Consider the following 23,445-nt stretch of genomic DNA (forward strand, 5'->3'; position numbering starts at 1 on the left):
CATGCACATTTGATCCTAAGCAGCCAGGCATAAGAAATACCTGTCATTTTACCAAGCTCTTTACTGGGATGTAGCATTCCTGAAGCCACACTCAATTCATTCCCTGTGCATGTCCATTACTGCTCTCTCTAAAGTCTATTAGGAACCATGTAAGAATATATCCCCAAATTACCAGATGGGAAATGGAATGTGCAGCTCAAAGGCACATGGTCATCTTGGACGCCTGCTGCTCAGCCCAATTAATACATGTGTACATACAAATAAGTATTGCATCTTCATAAGAATACTCTAAGGTTGTGAGTGACTGGCATGGTTAGGCATGCTCACCCTCACCCTCTACTATGAATTTAACTGTCATCTGTGGTAGGGCTTTTGTATGATAACATAACATGTTGCATGCAAGACAGTCTCGGCTTCATGTAAACATGACTATGCTAGTGTTAGTCCTGGCCCTTGTGGCAGGTTCATCTCCTGACTTTTTGCCTAATACCTCCTATTTTTGCTGACCTCTTGCTGTTGGCTCCAGGACTCTGATCACTTTATCACTGCTGATCAGTGCTAAAGTGCAGGTGCTCTCCCATCTAAAGCTGGTATGATTGGCTTATACCTAATTGGCATATTTAATTTACCTATAAGTCCCTTGTACAGTGGTATCTCTATACCCAGGGCCTGTATATTAAATGCTACTAGTGGGCCTGCAGCGCTGCTTGCGCCACCCACAGAAGTAGCCTTTTAAACCTGTCTAAGGCCTGCTAGCGCAGGGCCTTTGTGCAGTTTTCTGCCACAGGGACCTGGCATCTAAATTTACTTGCCAGACCCAGAACTCCCCTTTTACTACGTGTAAGTCACCCCTATGGTAGGACCTAGCTAGCCCTATGGGCAGGGTGCCATGTATGTAGAAGGCAGGACATGTGCCAGGTTGCGTGGCCTCTCCTGGTAGTGACAAACAGCCTAACTTGGTGTCTCACTGCTGTGAGTGCTGCCTTCTCATAGGATTGCATTAGAAATGCCCTGCCTTATGTGTAAGGGGTATTGTCTGATTTATGAGGGGTAGCGTAGGTGTGTTTGGTATGGTTTTAATGGTAATAAGATATGCTGCTTACTGGTGCAGGTGGATTTTTTATTACTATTACAGAAATGCCACTTCTAGAAAGTGAGCATTTCTCTGTGTTTATGACTCTGGTGTTTTGCAGCCTGACTCCAATCCACGTCTGGGCAGAGTGACAGTTGGGCTTTGTGCATACTTTTCAGACAGCCTGTACACAGGGGGGGTGGAGGTGTCACAGAGGTGCATCTACATACTGAATAGTCTTCCTGGCCTGAGAGAAGAGAGAGGCGGGGCACACCTACATTTGTAAAGGCTGTGCCCTGGCCTCACACAATAGGGTCGTTTACCCACAATTGATGTTTGGAGCCTGTGCTGGAGGAGAGAGGGGGCACTCCCAGAACCAGTTGTAACTGGTTGGAACCTCCTCTCCCCTTCCATTGTAAGACACTGTAAAAACTGAGTATAAGTACAGGGGAGTTTTCCCCACAATTTGGAGACTCTTGGAGACATTTTGGAACTGGACACAGAAGGCTGAAAGGACTCACCAGGAACCGCCATGGACTGCTGCTGCTGTGCTGACCTGTGACCTGCTTGGTCACTGTAAGGAACTGCCTGCTTCCTCCTTGCGCTGGGCTGCTGCTGGGCACTGTCCCCTGTGCTCCTTCTTCCTGAACTCTGCTCCCCAGGGGCAGGGTGCTCTGGCCCCTGACCCCTGCAACCGTGTGAAGCACGAGGAGTGCTTCAGTACCTGAAAGAACTAGCCCTTTGGAAAGCGTTTCACCTTTTATAGAACTAGCGCTTGGAGAAAAGCACTAAACCTTTATTTCCCTCAGCACTTGAGAGTGCTTACTGTGCTGCCTTTACAGAAATCACTGCAGCGACCCGGGCTATGATCGGTGCAGCGCCGGAGTCGCGCTGCTCTATGTGCCCCCGGGACATGAAAAAACTGAGGACAAGGGAACTTGGAGCAAGCGTGCTCCTAGTGGTGCCCCCGGGGCACCAGAAGGCCCTGACTTAGTGAAGGCCCGGGGGGGGAACCCCAAAGATCGCGGGCTCCAGGAGGGCCCTGCTATTAAAGCAGAGGGAGTGCGTGGCACCCCCCTCCTTCTTGAATTAGTAACAGACTTTGCCCTTCCCCTCGTGAGGGCCGGTTGAGGCCCGGGGGGGCTCCCAGTGATTGCGGGCCCCAGGAGGGGCCCGTCATTAATGCAGAGGGGTGTGTGCCACTCCCCTCATCCTCGGAACTCCTGGGAGGCCCCTGTTTCATGCAGAGGAGTGCCGGGGCCCCCTCTTAAGCAGGTACTACTGAGAGACAATGTATATGACATAAGTTCTTTCTAGAGACTTTATTGATGTATATGTTGCATACCTGTTTTTTATGATGTTTCATATGTGTATGTGTTAGAAATGGGTTTTTTGGTTGGCAGTCAGGTTACCCTCTGTCCAAGCAAAAACCCTCACTCTAGTCAGGGTAAGTCACACACAATCCAAGATTATCCTGTGCCCACCCTCTTATTGCTTGGTACGAGCAGTCAGGCTTAACTTAGAAGGCAATGTGTAAAGTATTTGTGCAATAAATTATACAATACCACCATATAGCACCACAAAAATACACCACACAGTGTTTAGAAAAATATATAATATTTATCAGGATAATTGTAGGTCAAAAGGAATAAAGTTGCAATGTGAATTTGTAGAGATATCACTGAAAAGTGATATAAAGTGTCTTAAGTCTTTAAAAAGCAAACAAAGGGGGTTATTCTAACTTTGAAGGAGTGTTAATCCGTCCCAAAAGTGACGGTAAAGTGACGGATATACCACCAGCCGTATTACGAGTTCCATAGGATATAATGGACTCGTAATACGGCTGGTGGTAAATCCGTCACTTTTCCGGACGGATTAACACCTCCTCCAAAGTTAGAATAACCCCCAAAGTCTCTTTCAAGCACAAAGTACCTGGTTTGGAGTGGAAAATCTCCTCAGAGGGCCACAGAAGAAGAGATACATGGAAAAATGGTGTGTGCGTCGATTTCTCCCCAGCACACACGGACTTGCGTCGTTATTTTTCACGCGGGGGAAGTCGTGCGTCATTTTACAGCGCGCGGACAGTCTCTTTCTGTGGATCGCGGGGATTACCAGATGTCCCAGGTCTGTGTGTGGATTCTCCTGCTTGTTTTCCGGCTGCGCGTCGTTCTGCGGGGCTGCGCGTCGAAGTTTCGCTCTCACGGCAGGCGTCGCGTCGATTTCTCCTCTGGAGGCCGGGCGGCGTTGTCCTTGCGAGGCCTTGCGTCGAAGTTCCGGTCGTCCCGAAGGCGTCGCGTCGATCAGCGTCGGTGTGCGGCATTTTTCTCGCCGCGGAACAAGCTGTGCGTCAAAAATTGCGGCGCACGAAGCATCCAAGTGAAAAAAGAGAAGTCTTTTTGGTCCTGAGACTTCAGGGAACAGGAGGCAAGCTCTATCCAAGCCCTTGGAGAGCACTTTCACAGCCAGACAAGAGTTCAGCAAGGCAGCAGGGCAACAGCAAGGCAACAGTCCTTTGTAGAAAGCAGTCAGGTGAGTCCTTTAGGCAGCCAGGCAGTTCTTCTTGGCAGGATGCAAGTTCTGGTTCCGGTTTCTTCTCCAGCAAGTGTCTGATGAGGTAGGGCAGAGGCCCTGTTTTATACCCAAATGTGCCTTTGAAGTGGGGGAGACTTCAAAGAGTGGCTAAGAAGTGCACCAGGTCCCCTTTCAGTCCAATCCTGTCTGCCAGGGTCCCAGTAGGGGGTGTGGCAGTCCTTTGTGTGAGAGCAGGCCCTCCACCCTCCCAGCCCAGGAAGACCCATTCAAAATGCAGATGTATGCAAGTGAGGCTGAGTACCCTGTGTTTGGGGTGTGTCTGAGTGAATGCACAAGGAGCTGTCAACCAAGCCCAGCCAGACGTGGATTGTAAGGCACAGAAAGATTTAAGTGGAAAGAAATGCTCACTTTCTAAAAGTGGCATTTCTAGAATAGTAGTATTAAATCCAACTTCACCAGTCAGCAGGATTTGGTATTACTATTCTGGCCATACTAAATATGACCTTCCTACTCCTTTCAGATCAGCAGCTACCACTTCAATACTGTATGAGGGCAGCCCCAATGTTAGCCTATGAAGGGAGCAGGCCTCACAGTAGTGCAAAACGAATTTAGGAGTTTTACACTACCAGGACATGTAAACTACACAGGTACATGTCCTACCTTTCCCACACACAGCACCCTGCTGTAGGGGTTGCCTAGGGCACCCATTAGAGGTGACTTATATGTGGAGAAAGGGGAGGTTTAGGCTTGGCAAGTACTTTTAAATGCCAAGTCGAGGTGTCAGTGAAACTGCACACACAGGCCATGCAATGGCAGGCCTGAGACAAGGAAAAGGGGCTACTTAAGTGGGTGGCACAACCAGTGCTGCAGGCCCACTAGTAGCATTTAATCTACCGGCCCTAGGCACATATAGTGCACATTACTAGGGACTTATAAGTAAATTAAATAGTCCAATCAGGTATGATCCAAGATAATCATGTTTAAAGGGAGAGAGCATATGCACTTTAGCCGTGGTTAGCAGTGGTAAAGTGCGCAGAGTCTAAAAGCCAGCAAAAACAGTGTCCAAAAAGTGGAGGGAGGCAGGCAAAAAGTTAGGGGTGACCACCCTAAGGCTGTCAGGTCTAACAGTATGCAAATGTTCCTTTTATGGGCAGAACATGCTAATATGTTTTTCTGACTTGCCATACATTTTATAATGTTCCTAATATGGGTGTTTATGATATTTCTATGACAAGTGCTTTGGTGTAATAACGTGTTTCCTGACTACTGCTTATGTTGCAGAATACTGAATAACCTGTGTGTTATATGTGACTACTGCTAGTTCTTCAGAGTAACTAATGTGTAACGTTCTGACAACAGCTAAGGTACCAGGATATTACTGATATGTGATGTCAGGTCTAATAATTGTGTTGTGTACAATACAGTATATTTTCATATAACTTGGTGTTGTGTTTCCTTTGTGGTGGGGATAGTGTGTTGTGTGTGTTGTGCAAACGCTTTACACATTGCCTCCGGGTTAGGCCTGACTGCTCGTGCCAAGCTACCAAGGCGGTGAGCAGGGGTTATCTTGGACGTGTAACTCCCTTGCCCTGACTAGAGTGGGTGGGTTCTCCCTGGCTTAGGTGCATACCCTAGCCAACCAGAAACCCCATTTCTAACAGCTAGAAAACTGAACTGCTTGAATAGCAATGCAAACAGGTATGTTCTCGAGATCCTTGTCGTCAGTTAAGAAACTCCATATTTTTCTGACACCATTCGAGTTAACAAGACTGAGAAGGGATAACTTTCCACTAATTTGGTGCACGCATTGTAATCACGACGTCAGGGAGGATGACTTTCCAGAAATTCGTCTTGGGAGAAAGAAGGAAAGGAAGCATTATCTTCTGTATGCTTCTGCAACTGGGCATTGTTTGCACGTTTGTAGGGCAGTAGGAGCTGAGCATCCACAACGACTCCCTCAATCCATAAGGCTTGATTTAGGTTGCATGGCTTGAACTAGACTGATAGGTGACAGATGAAACCAGACTGATAGGTTACGAATAAGTGCTGAAATTTAATTGAGGCCTTTTTTTACCTCTGTCTTAATTTGCATATTAGCTGCCAAATTGTTTAAAATAATTGTGATCATCCCGATATTTTTTATGTAGACAAGCATTGAATAATAAATAACTATATAATTGTGAAATAGCAATTGTGTGTGCATATTGATTGACAACAAGTGAGAGGCTCTGCTTTATGTCACCTGTAGATAAGAAATCATCTGACTCCTAGCACTGTCTGTCTAACAGAACCTAACTTCCTAGAGCAGGAGTGACAGACATCTGGCAGTGGTCCTTTTCTCAGAAAAGAGCACATTTCCTCTCGGGGCCAATAGATCTATACCAGTCGTGATCCCAATAATATTGGGGTGGACATGACATAACTCTCTGCATGTGAAAATGTGTCATAACATGAACAGAAGGGGATCTGGGAATGATTTGAAAGGCGGCCGAGGAGATAATGTTTAAAATACCAATGGATATTTGTACCAAAACACGCAATAAAAGAGAACTGCTTTTTATGTGGACTCTATAAGATATGTAGGGAAAGGACAAGGTACAAAAACAAGAAACGAGAGCAGCAGTAGGTGATATGGATAGTATACCTCGTTGTCTAGGTTAGGGTTTTGCAAAATTGCAAAGTTTTTCTCTTGCCAACCTGCTCTGTACTTGTTACGAATATTAAGACTACTACAGGTACCATGTTATCTTTGTTGCATGTGTTTTTCATATTAAAATTGGGTCTTTCTTGTAATTTTAAGGGCAAAAAAGTTCACTTTTGAGAAAATGGCACATGCCGAAACTGCGAGTGGTATAGAAGCAAGACATAATACTAGAACTTTGCACATCCTTAATCTAGATGTGCACACAGTGCTCCGTGAACCGTCAGATCTTGCCTTGCAATATCAAGACATAATACTAGAACTTTGCACATCCTTACTCTAGATGTGCACACAGTGCTCCATGAACCGTCAGATCTTGCCTTGCAATATCAAGACATAATACTAGAACTTTGCACATCCTTACTCTAGATGTGCACACAGTGCTCCGTGAACCGTCAGATCTTGCCTTGCAATATTTTATAAAACTATTTTAATTTGTGCAGGCATTTACGTTTATTGGGAGTGTTGTGGAGAGTTACATTTGCTGGAACTCTGTAGAATGAAAAGATTAAAAAAACTAGGCTCCAACAGGATATAGGGCTTTTCTCATTAGGTTCCAACAACTGGTCAACACATGTGGAATCAGAACAGGGGGTTCAGGTTACGTTTAAACAAGGTTACCCAAGCTAGCAGCTCACTTGGTAGAACAACAACGGCTCTTCCAGAACGGACACTCGATATGTGAGTAGAAAAGGGAACTTCCTTACCTCCTGTGTGCCTGTTTCTGGGTCAGTCATCGCAATCACCGAGAAATCCCCATATCTGTCCCCATTGGCATCTATGGAAACCTGCCCGGCAATGCCTAGAAAGTGGCATGTGAGGAATTAGGACATTAATTAGTTAAAATACCTGCTTCATCCAAGTAAAACAAGAACAGTCGACAGACCAATAGCACAGGAAATCTCATCAGTCTCCCAGCATTTTTGTTGGCATTCCAAAAGAAATTGTAATTTCATCTCAGTGTCTGCATTCCTAAATTCTTAACATTGCTCCCTTTCCATTTGAAATATGTGACCCTATTTTGGGGATATGTAGGGTGGGGAGCAGCTTCCATGCAGTACATTCTATGTGGCTCAGCAAAAACATAGTAAGTGCCACACGATTTGAATATTTTTCACCACAGGGTGAATGTGTTTCCCCAGAGGACACCATTCATTTCTGTGTTTTTTTTGTCTGAATAGTCACTGCATCTAGTGGCAAACACAGATGCTTGCCACAATATGGGGGTGGATCCTTGCACTGACAGACCAAAGAAGTGATGATTTCATCACAAAAGTATGGGAAGATATGGTACATAAATATGCTCCTATATTACTTAAATGAGCAAAACTGCTACAGTAGATTTGAATCCTATATCGTGGTAATTCTTTTCATGCTCTCCGCAGCACATGGCATTCATCAGAAAATTTACAATCACGTACTTGCAAATAACTTGGAAAACAGTGAGTTTCAGGCGGTGCTTTAAATGGGCTATTATTACCAGGTTACAAATACACACCATTCCATCAACAACAACTAAAAATTGATGTAGGGTTTTTATTCCATTTTGAATAGAAAACATTTAAAATATTGTGGCGGTTTTTTACTTCAAGTAAAATCCTCACACTGAATGCATCTTTCACTGCACGAACATTCACCTTGGTAACAAAGTTTTATGGGTTCCTGAAATAATACATTACACAATAAATGTACCTGGACAGAATACTCTAGATACAAATGGGGCACAATCTTTTAGCATATGGTATTTTTTGCTAGTATACTGTCACCTCTGATACTGGCAGTACTCCTAAACTCTTCTTCTGGATCCAATGTGATGTTGGTGAGAGCCTAACACATGTGAAAGATTCTGACCCAGCACAGCCAGACTTTCAGTGACAGGCTAGATGAGGGCATCTACAGTGGGTGAGCGGAAAAGATGGGATGAAGGTGGCACGTGAAGCTGTCGTGGGCTTGCAGCTGTCCATTTCATATCTTTCCTGGAGGCCAGGCCAGCATGTGTCATGATGCACATAAATGATCATTTAGATTCTGCCAGAAATGACCGGGACTGATACAGTCTTTAGCGCTGTTCTGCAGATGACATTACTGTGGCAGACCAAACAGACGTTGTTGGCCAGATGGTCTCCCCGTGATGGTGCATTGATGCAGGGCCCTGTATTACTATGTGCACTGCATATGCCTAGAACCTGCCATGCCAAAGGTGCCCAGTTATGCTCTAGAGACATTATGGGCCTAATTACGACTTTGACAGAGGGGGTTAATCCATCCCAAATGTTACAGATATCCCACCCACCGTATTACGAGTTCCATAGGATATAATGGACTCGTAATACGGCGGGTGGTATATCCGTCACATTTGGGACAGATTAACCCCCTCCTCCAATGTTGTAATCAGGCCCTATGTGTATTGTCTGTTAGGGGCCTTACCACTTAAAAATTCAGGTCTGCATAGCTTTCAAGAGCCTGTGTATGGGTCAAAAGGCAACATAATGGTAAGACCCCCCTCATATTATCTAACTAATTTGTTATGATACAATGCACGTTGTGGTACTTCAAACCCAGATTAGACCAAACAGCACACAGAATGACCACAGAGATCACCTGCAGGTGGTGATACTTGTGCGCATGTACCACCTATGTGGAGTGTCTGATGTACCCACTCCATCTATGTCTACTTCATCACTTCCGGCTTTGACACCTTTCTCATTTTCTGCCTGTACGACAGTACTAGCTGTGTAACACAACGGTTCAGAATAGTGGCCATTAAAAATGCCTTTCCACGGGGCATTCTCCGGCCATTGTTTTTAGAAGACTGAAATTCCAATATTTACATTTATGATCAAATTGTTTAAAGGTATCCAAGTCACTATGGCTAATAAATATGATTGTAGCAAAGATAGAGAAACATTTCTACATACTACATGAGTTTTCTTTATCAAATCTGTTAAGTAATGTTTTTTTTAATATTAATAATTAATCATTTTCCAAAAAAAGAATGGGGGTAAGTTATGGTTAGGACATGTTATTGCCTATCCTATTAACATACACATGCCAGCTCTTTCTTTCCTGTAATTGTTTGGTGCCTGCTTGCAGATAAAATCGGTTTAAAGCGGAGTTGAAGGAGGGAGAAGAAGGGAAGGAGCAGAAAGAAAGTGCCAAGATTCTACATCAAAGGAGTTCTAAATTCACTCGCTCATGCCCTTGCTTTGCAGAAATATATGTGTCCATTTATTCCAAACATGTATTTTTAAAGTTGCCATTGATGTAATATGTAAACATAGATGGGGAACGCGTGATTGTGTTTTAATTCACAAAGGCCTCCATCTGATTCGGGAGCTGGTGTTTTGTGTGACATTCACAGTGCCCGCTCTAGAGCGGTGCGACCGGTGCCACCACATCGGGTGCTGACTTCAGGTAGGGGCGCCGTGTTTGCAGGTACATTATGGTTTTAAAAGCACCTGCTGCGGTGCTCCTTGCCTCCAGCAATTTTCAGGCAACAATACAAATGTCAAGATAACTCTGGTGATTAATGTTCTGCTTGGAGAGAGATGGGAGTTTTGAGGGGCACTGTTAAAGGGTGGTAATGGGGAAGTCCGTGGCAGTGGTGGTCATTGGGGGGGTGGCCAACAAACACTGTCGCACAGGGCACCACCAACGCTAAGGCCGGTCCTGCACAGGCATACATTCATGGGAGAATAAGACTGAGGATAAATCCTAAGCATAGGTTTATGATAAACACCTCATCCACCAACAGCTCAGGAACAACTGACACAGAACACTTTCACAACAATATTCCAAGTTATTCTTCTACGCATGTGATTCAAAATTGGAACACATGATGAAGACATCACATTCCTCCCTTCCTTAAAAACTAACCAATAACTTATTCCAGGAAAATACAAGAATAAATATTCTTACATCCATAACCACATTATATATGACAGTTCTAGCATTAGTTGGTAACATAGGGCCACATGTAGGTAGGTTCCAAATTGCGACTTGCAAATTGCGAGTCAGAGCGACTCGCAATTTGCGAGTCTCAAATTGGAATGTAGAATGGTGTCCCTGACACCATCTGCGACTCGCAAGGGGGTCGCAAAGGCTCACCTCATTAATATTCATGAGGTGGGTCGCAATTTGTGACCCCCTTGCGAGTGGCGGCATTCACAGGGATGGTGGCCTGCTGTGGACAGCAGACCACCATGTCTGTGACTGCTTTTTAATAAAGCAGTTTTTTTTTTTTTGTAATGCAGCCCGTTTTCCTTAAAGGAAAATGAGATGCATTACAAAACTAAAAAATGAAACGTTTTCGTTTCATTTTTTCAGAGCAGGCAGTGGTCCGTAGGACCACTGCCTGCTCTGGAAAAATGTTTTTAATGCCATTCACATTTGAAATGGGTGCTAACTGTGATTGGTTTGCAACCGCGTTCGCGGTCACAAAGCAATCCTGCATTGCACTGCAACTAGCAATTAGGAAGGGGACACCCCTTCCTAATTGTGACTCACAAACCCGTTTTGCGATTCTGTAACCAGGTTACCGAATCGCAAAACGGGTTTTGTGCATTGCAAAGTGCAGTTTGCACGTCGCAAACTGCTTCCTACATCTGGCCCATAGTTCTTGAGATAACCGGGTTGATTACTCCTTCAATAACTCACTGTAGTATGAACGCTTTTAACATTTTGACAGCTTCTCTTTTCCTCCAAGACACTTTTACCATTCTGAGAGCGTTCCCTTTATTTTGTAACACCCTTCTTGACACCCGTCTCGTCCTCCTCTTCCATTTCATTCTCATGAGAGTTAAGGACTACTTTATTTTTGTTCCAAATTCTCCCATCTGCCATTTTTACTGTATTACAGAATGTCTTGATGATTGTTTGTGTTTTTTCACACATCGTACACCCAACAGGTGCCCTGATTTTAATTCAGTTAAAGATACACAGGGCTACAAAATATTCCCCCAGGTAACTGGGTCCAGTCAATTCTCAAAAAACTAATGTTCCTAGAGGAATTATTTAAGCACATTTTACCATATTCAATCACATTGGTCAAATAGATCCAATAGCCAACAAATGGAAAAAAAGACTGTATACACGTACTGCTCAGAGAGACTGTATTGGAAAGAAAACCTATATGGTAATTAGAATAATGTGTATAGACATATATACATTAATTATTCCATCAACACCATACAACTCCCATTGAGACCCCAAACAGTTGGCATAGAAAGTCAAGTCTAAGGATCCTGGGGAGATGCCAACCCCCTCTTGACAGCAACAATTTATTGATGCACAGTCGAAAAATACTGTTTCTTGATTCCCACTATGGCGTGTCAATAGGGAGGGATCGTCGATGTTTTGGTCTTCAATGGCCAAAGGGTCCGCAAGACCACCCTCAGGACTCAGTGTTGAAAGAATAGTAAACCTACAGCCACACAAAGGACTCAAAGGGCATAAACACCATACGCAATCACTTAAGTATTGTATAATTACAACAGAATACAAACACAACTCGGAGCTGACGCAAAATGCAAGGAAAATACCAGGGACTTACACCTATACAAGGGAGATAACAACTGTCTCCTCTCACAGCTTCCTGACATGAGAATTCGAGTAGTCGGCACAAGCTCTGACTACTTGAATGGCTCCCGAGTAGAGGTGTAAGTCCCCTGAATTTTGCTTGCATTTTGGAGTGGTAGAAAGAGGTCATCTGTTCCAGACGATTTAGCCTAAATCAAATGAGAAGAGATGAGGTCTCTAAAATGTGAGTGCTTCTATAATCTTTTCAAAAGCAGAGACATTGAAAACTGGCTCCCCTACAAGCTAGGAAATAATTAGGAATTTACAGAGTGTCATTCAGACTTTCAATTAATTAGTGATCTAGTGTGTTGAAGTGCACAGGGAAGGGAGAACACTCTAAATCATGTAATTACAGCACACACAGAATTAGGTGTAGAGTGGAGGCTGTGCACACAGAACATACTACAAGTATGAGAATAGAGCAGTTCCTACCTTCATAGGTTCTGTTCCACATTTGCTGCACAAGCTTCTCCCCATCCCGCTTGTTCTGGCCGTTCTTTCTTAACTCATGCAAAGCCAAGGCATAGAGGATAATAGCATCATGGAATCCCTCCACAAACATGTTCACCTGAAATGGAAAAATCACCTATACTTAAACTGTAAATGTCTTTAGCTTCCATATACATATCATCAAAAAACATATGGTTGGAATGACTGGAGTTAAAGATAGTAGTCTACAATTGAAGTACGAAAAGCAAGAGGTACCACAAAACTGCTGTAATAGACCAATGTTTTATTTATTTTTTCCTAGACTCGAGGATTAATCACAATGTTGTACGTTGATGAGATGTGGATGACGATTGAGGTACCCATAAATAAACAGCACTAGGAACAAAATGGTTGCTAAGGGCCAGTTTTATACACAGATCCTGTCTATCTTGAGAATCTGCCTGCCGAGATATGAAATCAGAGCCTTGATGTGAGCTGTGACTGCTTTGTATGAGTGTACGTTTGATTAATGTATGCTTGAAGTAATCCTTATATTGTACCATGAAGGAATACGTTTGTTTCTTTAAAATACAAATAATAATTAGTTTGTGGGGTATGTGGAAGTGTTGTTTCCCTTTGGTCTATATCCTTTGGGACTACATACTGTCTTCAAATTGCTTTGTGGTTCACTCTGTCACATCCATTGTGCCAAAAATACAAAAATTACAGTGCAGCGGAGCATTGCATGTTACCTGCTAATCTGCAAAGGTGGTGTGTTTGAAACATCTCAAATAGGTCCAATTTCAAATCAGAAAGACAACAACTAATCTCAAACTTTTCAACTTCATATTTGGAAACGCAGGTGTAAATGTGCATGGACTACAAAAAAATGTATGCCTATCCAGGCCTTTGAGAATTTGCTTTGACAAGGTGAACCAACTTGGAAAACAATCTGGTATAATAATTTCAGCAAGCTATTTTTCAGCCTTGAGGTGGGTGGTCCTGTTCAATCAAGGATTCCTTCTGTTGGAAACTGGTCGTCCTGTGCTGTTTTTGTCGGTAAATTCCCAAATTCGTGGACTTGGTTGTTTTTGATGTCTGTTGCCCACTAATTTTCTTGACAGAAACACCCCTCCATTTGTGGGTTCCGTTAATCACAAATGTTCTGAATAGCGCTATTCAAAGCTTTATTCCTCCCTCATGGCTAATGGCAATAATTGTCCCGATATTCAAAAAGGGCAATAGGCTTGACCCCTTCTGCTATAGACCTATATCTCTCATTGACTCCACGGTAAAGATCTTGGGGAGTGTCATTTTGAATCGGCTTGAGGAGTGGGCGGCAAGGTCAAACATTCTTTCGCCAATTCAATATGGGTTTAGGCCTGGATTAGGCACAGTGGATCAGGCCCTAAACTTACACCTTATTCTTAGCAAATATGTCATAGCAAAAAGGGAATCCATCCACCTGGCCTTTATAGATCTTTCCAGCGCATTTGATATGGTAAATAGAGTAAAATTGTGGGAAATATTGGACACAATGGGGGTTGAGCAAGATTTGTTGGATCTGATCAAACGCTTATATTCTAATCTTACCATTACAATTCAGTTTGGACAACATGGTGAAAGATCACAACTCCTTGCATCTAATCGGGGCGTCAGACAGGGCTGTACTTTGGCCCCTTTTTTATTTCTGTTGTACATAAATGGCTTGTATAACTATTTAGCTCAAAATGGCAAGGATTTTCCAAGGGTGGGTTTTAGACAATTGCCGATTTTATTGTATGCTGATGACGCCGTTTTAATTGCTCGCACGGCCAATGGCCTACAGATCCTCTTGGACCTTTTTTTAAAACACACTCAGGATCTTGATCTGAAAGTCAATTTCAAAAAGTCGCATGTTATGATTTGCGGTTCTAAGAACACACGCACTAAAAGTTTTATAATGGGAGGGAACATTCTAACAAAGGTAAATAATTTCTGCTACTTAGGTTTGCACCTAAGTTCTTCTCTGTCATGGAAATTCCATTTGAATTTTAAACTTCAACAAATGGAAAGAAATGTCAAAGCAATTTTTCGCTTCGCTCGCAGACTGGGGCACAGACCGGTACACCAGATCATTACGCTTTATAAGCCTAAATGTGTCTCGGCGGCAACTTATGGGGATGGCCTCTGGGGATATACCAGCTCAATTATTCTACAACGGGCAGAGAATAAATTTCTTCATCGGCTACTTATGGTACCCAAGAATTTTGCGAATATTATACGCCATGAGGAGCTGGGGATTGGTTACATTACAGATTTGATAGATATTGCCCCCCTTCTGCTATGGATAAAAGTATGGTTAAATCCGGTGGCTACCTTAACACATGAGTGTGTAAAAGACTGTATTTCAGTAGCAAACCATAACAACATTCCATGGTTAAACTTTGTTCATAACTGCTTCCGAAACTTGGACTTGGAGTCTATGTATCTTAAACCAGAGCTCTTACCCGCCAATGCGAAGGAAATTGTTAAATCTCAATATAAAGAGTATGTTATGAATTCTAGATATCAAGCGGCAGAGAATTTGAGTTCTTTTGGTTCATATGTACAAATTCCATCCTCAAATTTGTTAGAACCTTATTTTATTTGGTTTCCGATTCCCTCCCTATACTCTTTACTTGTACTTTTTAGGCTCAATATGATACATTTTAGAGTGGCGTTTCCAACAAAATGCGTGTGGGAAAGAACATTATCACCATGCCCTTGTGACAATTTTTCGAAACAAAGTACATGTCACTTCATTTTATTTTGTACACTTTACTCAGCTCCTAGGGAAACTTTTTTATTACCTATTTTGCGTAATTTGCACACCTCATCTTATAAAGAAGGATTGATTGGCATTCAAAGCCTCTCGTCCAAACAAATATGTAGCTCCATTTTAAGTTTTATCAAATCTGCTATTATTATTAGGAATCGATATGAATCAGTAATGTGATTATTTATTAATGGAATCTAGGTATTGTTTTATTGCTATATATGATTTTATAAGTATTTATTATCTTATATTTAGTAGGTTCAAGTGGCACGTTTAGGTTCCAAAGACCTGTAGACTGAAGAGTCTTGCTTTTTGAAATATGGAATAAGTATTGTATTTTATGATGATTCATATGTATGCATGTGTACTTTTATGGCAACATGCCGAATAAAGTTATTCGACTGACTGACACCCCTCCACTGCCCTCCAAATACCTACTGTTTTGCAAGAAAAGAGATGGTGAGAGTTTATTTTGGCTGGCGAGGTCTCAAAAGTCTAAAAAGTACTAGGAAACACAGGAATAGCCATTAAACTTTCAATTTTAATTGTGCATAAGGAGTTTTGCGGAGGCGTTAACCTCCTACTCATGTGGATTTGAGGAATTAGATTTCAATGTGCTCAGTTTCACATTGGCAATAGGTGTGAATGCCTCCTGTAGTCACACATGTATTGTCAAAACCAGCCTGGCTTTGCAGGCCTATGTTAAAGAGTACTTAATGAATAACAAGCCGCAGCGCCAGGCAATCCAATCTTAATCTGTTCCAATTTTTAGAAATGTTTATTTTTTGCACCGAAATCTCTTTTTGAGCAAATGTCATAATTCATAAGGTCAGGCCTTTTTTTAGAATTAGTCTGCATGTAAAATGCATAAAGCCCAAATAATGCACTCATGAAACATTACAATAAACAGACAGGTGTTTCCTAAAACGTCAGAACGTTCTTGTGTACTCGTAAAAATATTAAGGAAACGAGGCTAAGACTCTAGATTAAGAACAATGTCTTCTTAAGAGAGACACAGCAGTGAATTAATGCTTGTTAGCTCATAGACAAATTGGGCTTTTATAGTTTTGCCCTGGGGGATGTGCATATAAGATGCAGGTCAAAGGAGGGCTCATGAACCAGCTGATGAAATCAGAGACAGATCTGGATTCTCAAAGCACCTCACATTATACGTTGCTTGAAGATTACATACGTTGAATTCATTTATGCGTTTATATAAATGGAAAATATAAGCCCATGTACTAGCCAGGTCCAAGGCAGGACTTGAGTTTATACTGCGTGTGTATTGTTTGACTGGTTTTACTCCAGCTGTGTCTTAGCTGTATTAAAATATTTGTCATTAAGAGAGTGCACTTTCACCTCAAAGCATAGCTGTCGAAAGCTCATTTAATTTTTGCAAACTAATACTGCCCTTTCTTAGTTTGGTTGCATGCCTCTATGTAGTTGGTTATTATGGGCTCATTATACGGATGTCTTCTTCTATCACAGCCCCACTGTAACCAGTGTAAAGCAGTTGTGCAATCATAGTCCTGCCGTACAGTAAACGTCCTTCTGCTACCACTGTCATTTTGGTATATTGCAAAAGTCACAAGAGTTGCCCTTTGTCACTAACTCTCTTAAATATCTACATGGCTCGGGTCACAAACGTTCTGGAACCCCACAAAATCGGGCGAAATACACATGGTGATGACACCCAGATCTCTCTTAAACTGCAAAAGGGATCTGGAGTGTGTCATCAAATGGCCAATTATCTGACGCATGCCCAGGAACTGATGTATAGTTAATGGGTCTGCTTCAAAGGCCATAACATTGCATGTGTGTCTGAGGACCCAGCACTCCTCCGGTTACCTTGACTATCTTTACTGGTATCCCCAATTACATGGTTACACATGGTGTGTAATGTGAAAAAAGTATTCAGGAGTGACCTCTCTTTCACTCCCCAGATCTCCATTAAAATCCAGGAATAATGTTGCCAGCCCTTCGGGATAATCCAGCTATTGGAAGTCCAGTCCTCCTACGCCATTCTGAACTGTCTGAGATGTTGCGTGTTCATTTGAAATGTTGAAGAGTTAATGTCTTCTCATTTTGTTTTGTGCTCGTTTCGCATTATCTATTAGAGCCATTCCTCAGTTTCCATTCCTAGCTATGAAGTAGAATTCGGGCAATTGCTGCTGACTGGTGAGTAGTTTGTACGTCTAGTGTTCATTTTTTTTGTTTTCATTGATAAATTAAGGAATCAGAAGTAGCCAAGCAATGACTAGTGCAATTAATTAATTTCCCCCATTTGACCCCTACCATCAGGGTTCTGCACAACTTTCACATTAATCAGTTTCCTGCTTCTGTCTGGATGTCCTCAAAACACTTATGCATATCATGCACTGTGGGCAGATAACTGTAATTGCTTCTGCTGTCAAATGAGCAAACAATGAATAAGAACATGCTTTACAGTTTAATAATCCTGGCCCTGTTCGCCTTACTGGATCCTATTGCTTTCTGGCTAAGTATATCTTAAGAAATGTATAAAGGAATTTCTTTTATATGCGCAACAAATAGTACATAGGCCATGCATGATTGGAAGACTTTTCATAACATATTAAAGCTTATCTGACTGTGCAGGTACCACTCTTAAGTGGGTGATTGGCATGTGTTACCTGTATCCTCCATCTTTCAGTTTGACCTCTTGGACTGGCTAAGTCCCAGCCAGCCCTTCGGACAACATTTTTGACTTTTTTCAAAGGAGTTTTAAAACAAAGCCTTTAAATTACAATAAGACATTTTCCGTCTTCCCTATTCTATGAACCACTTCTTTGTCTTTTCTTCATTTTATCGCTCATTTTTCTTATCAAACGTTTTTCATCTCACTGAAACTTAGTGTGTCCTGCCCCGTTGTTTCTCTAACTGCGTTGCTTGTTTAGTTAATTATTCACGATACCTCACGTATTTACTCTGGTGACTGCCTTGCTGATTAGGCCAAGCCACCAAAGGAGGGCATAAGAAAACCTTACTGAAACCTATGTGTTTCTGTTGATTCTTGTATTTGGGCAGTGCGGGAACTCAGTCACGGCTCACACCAAACTGTGAATTCTCTTTCCCATAGCATGCCAGTCAAATTTCCTACTGACAGCAAGGGCAGACACCGTTTGATTGACATGAGACTTCAGGGATTCTTACTATTACATGGTAAGTTTACAACTATCCTTGAACAGAAATGTTCCTGGACTAAATGTTCAACAGATTTCAGAGAATGACAGGCACATAAAATACTGACACGCAAATAGTATGGCAAACATGTTAACATTTGTTGGGTCCAGCTGAAAGATTTCTTTATCAATTAGCCTATTGAGCAAAGTGCCTAATATATTTAAATGCAAATCATATATCTGACCTTTCTTCTAATTCCTAAAACTAGCTTAGGCATCATCCGTCGAGTTAAGAGGTTCGCATTATTAAGAGTCAGCAAGAATCTTAAATGATTATGAATTATAATCTGTTTATTTGAAATGACCTTAATTGCCCTCCGTTCTTGCAGAAACTGCATAAAACTAGACAACTCAAACGTTAACCATACATGCACGGAGAGTCATGATTATAATAATATATCAATATGTTTTGTTACATTGTATCAAACTTTTAGCAATGGTGCTATGCCAGAATATAAATGCCATAATATCCTCTGACAGAAATAACATGTCATAAATGTTATTTATAAAAAATATCACCCCATTTGAGTTAACAATAGATACCAGAAGTCCAATATTTTTGTAAACGATATTTGAGACATTATAGTTCTGTCAGATAATACTTTTTATTAAGCTATTTTGACACACAACCTTAGCAATCATATTTAGATGGCCTGACAAAAGTGGACTTTCACCGTTAGCAGTGGTGATCATCTTCATCGGCCAATACATTTAGAAGCTTTTGTTAAAGTTGCAGAAGAGAAGCATGGCAGAAAAAAGAACCTTCACTCAGATGATATATATGTAGGAGGTTGAACAGCACAGGAGCCAAGAAACAACCCTGCTTTTAATTCATTAGCTTAGAACAATATCCATTGCCGACCAACCTCACTTTCATCAAGGTATCAAAGCATATATCAGAAAACAAAGAGAGCAAATCTGGATACAGATGTCAGGTGACCGGTTTCTTCCACAAATATCGGCAACTAACTGAATTATGTGCTGCTTCATAATCCACATAACGTCATTGATAGAAATGGGGTCTTTGGTTGGCAGTCAGGTTACCCCCAGTCCAAGCAAGGACCCTCACTCTAGTCAGGGCAAGTCACACACAATCCAAATTATCCTGTGCCCACCCTCTGGTAGCTTGGCACTGAGCAGTCAGGCTTAACTTAGAAGGCAATGTGTACAGTATTTGTGCAATAAATCATACAATAACACCATATAGCACCACAACAATACACCACACAGTGTTTTAGAAAAATATACAATATTTATCTGGATAAATACAGGTCAAAACATTTAAAATGCAATAAGTATTTGTTCAGACATCACTGTAAGAGTGATATAAAGTGTCTTACGTCTTTTAAAAGCAAACAAAGACTCTTTCAAGCACAAAGTACCTGGTTTGCGTGCAAAATCTCTGCAAAGAACCACAGAGGAGGAGATGAGTGGAAACAAAGGGGGTGTGCGTCGATTTCTCGGGCCACACACAGTGATGCGTTGTTTAGTTTTCACGCAGGGACGGCTGTGCATCGATTTCCGGTGCTCGGGCGTGGATCCTCTTGGGGTTGCGGGGTTTTCGGACGCCCTGGGGATGATGCATAGATTTCCTGCGCTGGCAGGACGAAGTCACAGGAGCTGCGTTGATTTGGTGGGTGTTGTGTCGACTTTTCTACCGCATGGCAGGCGCTGCATTGATTCCTCTCTGAAAGTCGGGCTGCGTCATTCCGGCTCCACTATGCGTCGATTCGGTCGGCCGTGCGTCGAACTTCCAGTTGCTATGCTGGCGCTGCGTCGATCTTCTCATTGCAAAGTCAGGCTGCGTCGTTCCGGTTCAGCGTGCGGTGAAATTCTCACTGCAGTGCAGGCTGTGCGTCGTTTCTGGCAGGCTGTGCGTTGAATTTCGCCGCACAAGGGTCCTTCTTGTAGAGGTGAAGTCATTTTGGTCGTAAGACTTCAGGGAACAGGAGGCAAGCTCTATCCAAGCCCTTGGAGAGCACTTCTTCACCTCAGCCAGACAGCAGCAAGGCAGCATGGAAACAGCAAGGCAGAAGTCCTTCACAGAAAGCAGACAGGTGAGTCCTTTGGGCAGCCAGGCAGTTCTTCTTGGCAGGATGCAGGTTTTGGTTCAAGTGTCTTCTCCAGGAAGTGTCTGAGTTGGTAGGGGCAGAGGCCCTGCTTAAATACCCAAATGTGCCTTTAAAGTGGGGGAGACTTCAAAGAGTGGCTTAGAAGTGAACAAGGTCCCCTTTCAGTTCAACCCTGTCTGCCAGGGTCCCAGTAGGGGGTGTGGCAGTCCTTTGTGTGAGGGCAGGCTACTGTCCTTTGCCATGCAAGTGTCAGGCCCTCCACCCTCCAAGCCCAGGAAGACCCATTCAAAATGCAGATGTATGCAAGTGAGGCTGGGTATCCTGTGTTTGGGGTGTGTCTGAGTGAATGCACAAGGAGCTGTCAACTAAACCCAGCCAGACGTGGATTGTAAGGCACAGAAAGATTTAAGTGCAGAGAAATGCTCACTTTCTAAAAGTGCAAAAACAACAGAGGATGGACAGAATGCAGAACAAATCAAACATTCCCCCCCAGTCACAGATCTGGGTTTAATCCATCAGTTTTTTTGCTTGCCATGCCATTCCAGCTCAGACCCAGCCATATGCAAATCAGTCTTGACCCTGTTCCCCATGGGAACAGTCCAGCCCGAACTGCCAGGCCAGGTCTTCCCTGGACCAGAAACAAGCATCCTAGGACCGGTTTCAGGGTATCACCCTTCATCAACCAGGCTAGCTTGAATCTGGTGGCATAGCAAGCACGGGATCCACGTCTGGGCATACCCTTCCCACCTGGGGCAACAAATGCAAAAACAACAGAAGATGGACAGAATGCAGAACAAATCAAACATTCACCCCCAGTCACAGATCTGGGTTTAATCCATCAGTTTTTTTGCTTGCCATGCCATTCAAGCTCAGACCCAGCCATATGCAAATCAGTCTTGACCCTGTTCCCCATGGGAACAGTCCAGCCCGAACTGCCAGGCCAGGTCTTCCCTGGACCAAAAACAAGCATCCTGGGACTGGTTTCAGGGTATCACCCTTTATCAGCCAGGCTAGCTTGAATCTGGTGGCATAGCAAGCACGGGACCCACGTCTGGGCATACCCTTCCCACTTGGGGAAACAAATGCAAAAACAACAGAAGATGGACAGAATGCAGAACAAATCAAACATTCACCCCCAGTCACAGATCTGGGTTTAATCCATCATTTTTTTTCTTGCCATGCCATTCCAGCTCAGACCCAGCCATATGCAAATCAGTCTTGACCCTGGTCCCCATGGGAACTTTTATGCATTACATGCTGTGCTCAAGGGTTGCCTAACATACATTATTGTGTCCACTAAAGATGTGAATTACTGCCAATTATATCTATGGATCGGATTTCATACTAATTCTTAATTCCTCCTTTCTTTTTAAAAAGATCACTTACTTTCACATCTTATGTATATAGGAGTTTTAGTCATTCCATTACTTCACTTGCCTTTTCCTTCCATTTATTATCCAAATCACAAGCATGAAATTGCAGCATCTTAGCATGTTATATTGCATGCTTACACTATACTTATTTCAATTATTTTCAAACTATTCTCAAAGGATCTATTAATGATCCTAATTTGCTTATCCCTAATTGATTTCAGCCTTTAGAAAGCCCCAGGTGGAATCACTGCAGGGGGCGAAACACATGTCGGCTGCGGCAACTGTCTTATATTGAGTTTCTGTATATATTTTTCTTCAATGACTGGCTCTGTTTGGCTCAACTCTCACTTTTTGTTCTTGAATGGATTTATGGACTTACAAATTAAATTGAATGGATTTATGGACTTATCAATAAAGACTGTGCACTTTACAAATTATCTACGTGGGTTCTCACTTTTGTAAAGGCTTGAATCCTTCTAAAAGTGTTTGCGCTGTGGCCGCCTTTAGAAATATATGGGGCCCCGAATCACCAAAGTGTCCCATCAGAAGTCACAAAGTTAACCATGGAAGTTTACACCTATGTTCTATACACATTTTTGCAATTGACGAATTCCCGAAAAAAAGCCATCCCTCAGCAATATGCCCTGAGACTAGCCTCACAATCCTTCACCCTGGCATGTAAAAGTCCATGGTGACGTGCTAAAAGTTGTACACTAATCGGTACCGCATGTTAATGGGTATAGTTTCACTAAAAGGGGCAGACGCACAGAAAGGGTACGCCCTACTCCTCTGACCTTAATTCACGCAGAAAGTGATTTATGAACACAAAATAACTTCTGAGTATCTGCCAGCATTGTTTGCACAACAGAGCTCAGCATATGCAGTATCATAATTATTCATTTTGTTTGGTGTGTGCTGTAACGCAAAATGGCGGAGCCTCCTGCAGAATATGAAGAAGGGTCCCTGAGTCTCCCATATCGCCCACATATTTATTTGTCTTGGGCTCAATGGGGTGCCCATGAAGGATTGGGAGCGTCTTAAAGGGTTAGGGCCCCTACAACGCAAGGGCTGCATAGGCTTCTCTTACTAGCCTGAAGAGAACAGCCAGGCCTTTGTAGGTAATCATTTGTGTCCAGAAGGAAACATTGGTAGTCATCCAGCAAATTTCTATTGCCTGGATACTTGCCAATTCCAAAAGTAAATGACTTCTCTGACAACACACGGTGTCAGCAGGTACCTTCCAGCTGACAAGTTCACCTAATCCTCAAATGCGACGGCTGTTTTTGCAAGCATTAGCCATGATTAATTGCAGTCCACATATGCAGAAAAATATCTGAAACGCAGTGGAAATATGTTTGCATTTCAGTAGGCAAAGGTGATAAAGTCTTTGGAAATCACTATGTGAAATCATATCAACGTTTCATAGATGAATGCAAAAAATAATGGGAAAATAATGGGGAAAATGAGTTACTGTGTGAAATCCTAGTATCTGCGCTTTCACACATCTATTCTGAGTCCCTCTGCTTACCTGTTCTAACCTTACAGAACACAAGCGGTTGCAGCAATTTGTCACTGAGAAGAGGAGAAACCAGGAGACTGAATGCTTTGTGCTGGGTGATTTCCCTAAAACGAATCTCTATACAGTCACTGACTACTCAGCCTAACCATAAACTCAGCTGAGCTGCCATTAAA

At 42.6% G+C, this 23,445-nt stretch overlaps 1 protein-coding gene across 2 annotated transcripts in view; it reads right to left on the minus strand.

Annotated features, from left to right (window-relative positions):
* NPR3 (natriuretic peptide receptor 3) overlaps positions 1–23,445 on the minus strand; it is a 179,643-nt gene that overhangs the window by 67,283 nt on the left and 88,915 nt on the right. For both annotated transcript variants that reach the window (XM_069220501.1, XM_069220510.1), the window contains exons 4-5: positions 12,315–12,450; positions 7,013–7,107 (exon numbers count right to left, since the gene is read on the minus strand). In XM_069220501.1, coding sequence (XP_069076602.1) covers positions 7,013–7,107; positions 12,315–12,450 — 231 coding nt within the window. The remainder of the gene's footprint in view (positions 1–7,012; positions 7,108–12,314; positions 12,451–23,445) is intronic.

This window comes from Pleurodeles waltl, chromosome 1_1 (genome assembly GCF_031143425.1).
Source record: "Pleurodeles waltl isolate 20211129_DDA chromosome 1_1, aPleWal1.hap1.20221129, whole genome shotgun sequence".
Classification (NCBI taxonomy): domain Eukaryota; kingdom Metazoa; phylum Chordata; class Amphibia; order Caudata; family Salamandridae; genus Pleurodeles; species Pleurodeles waltl.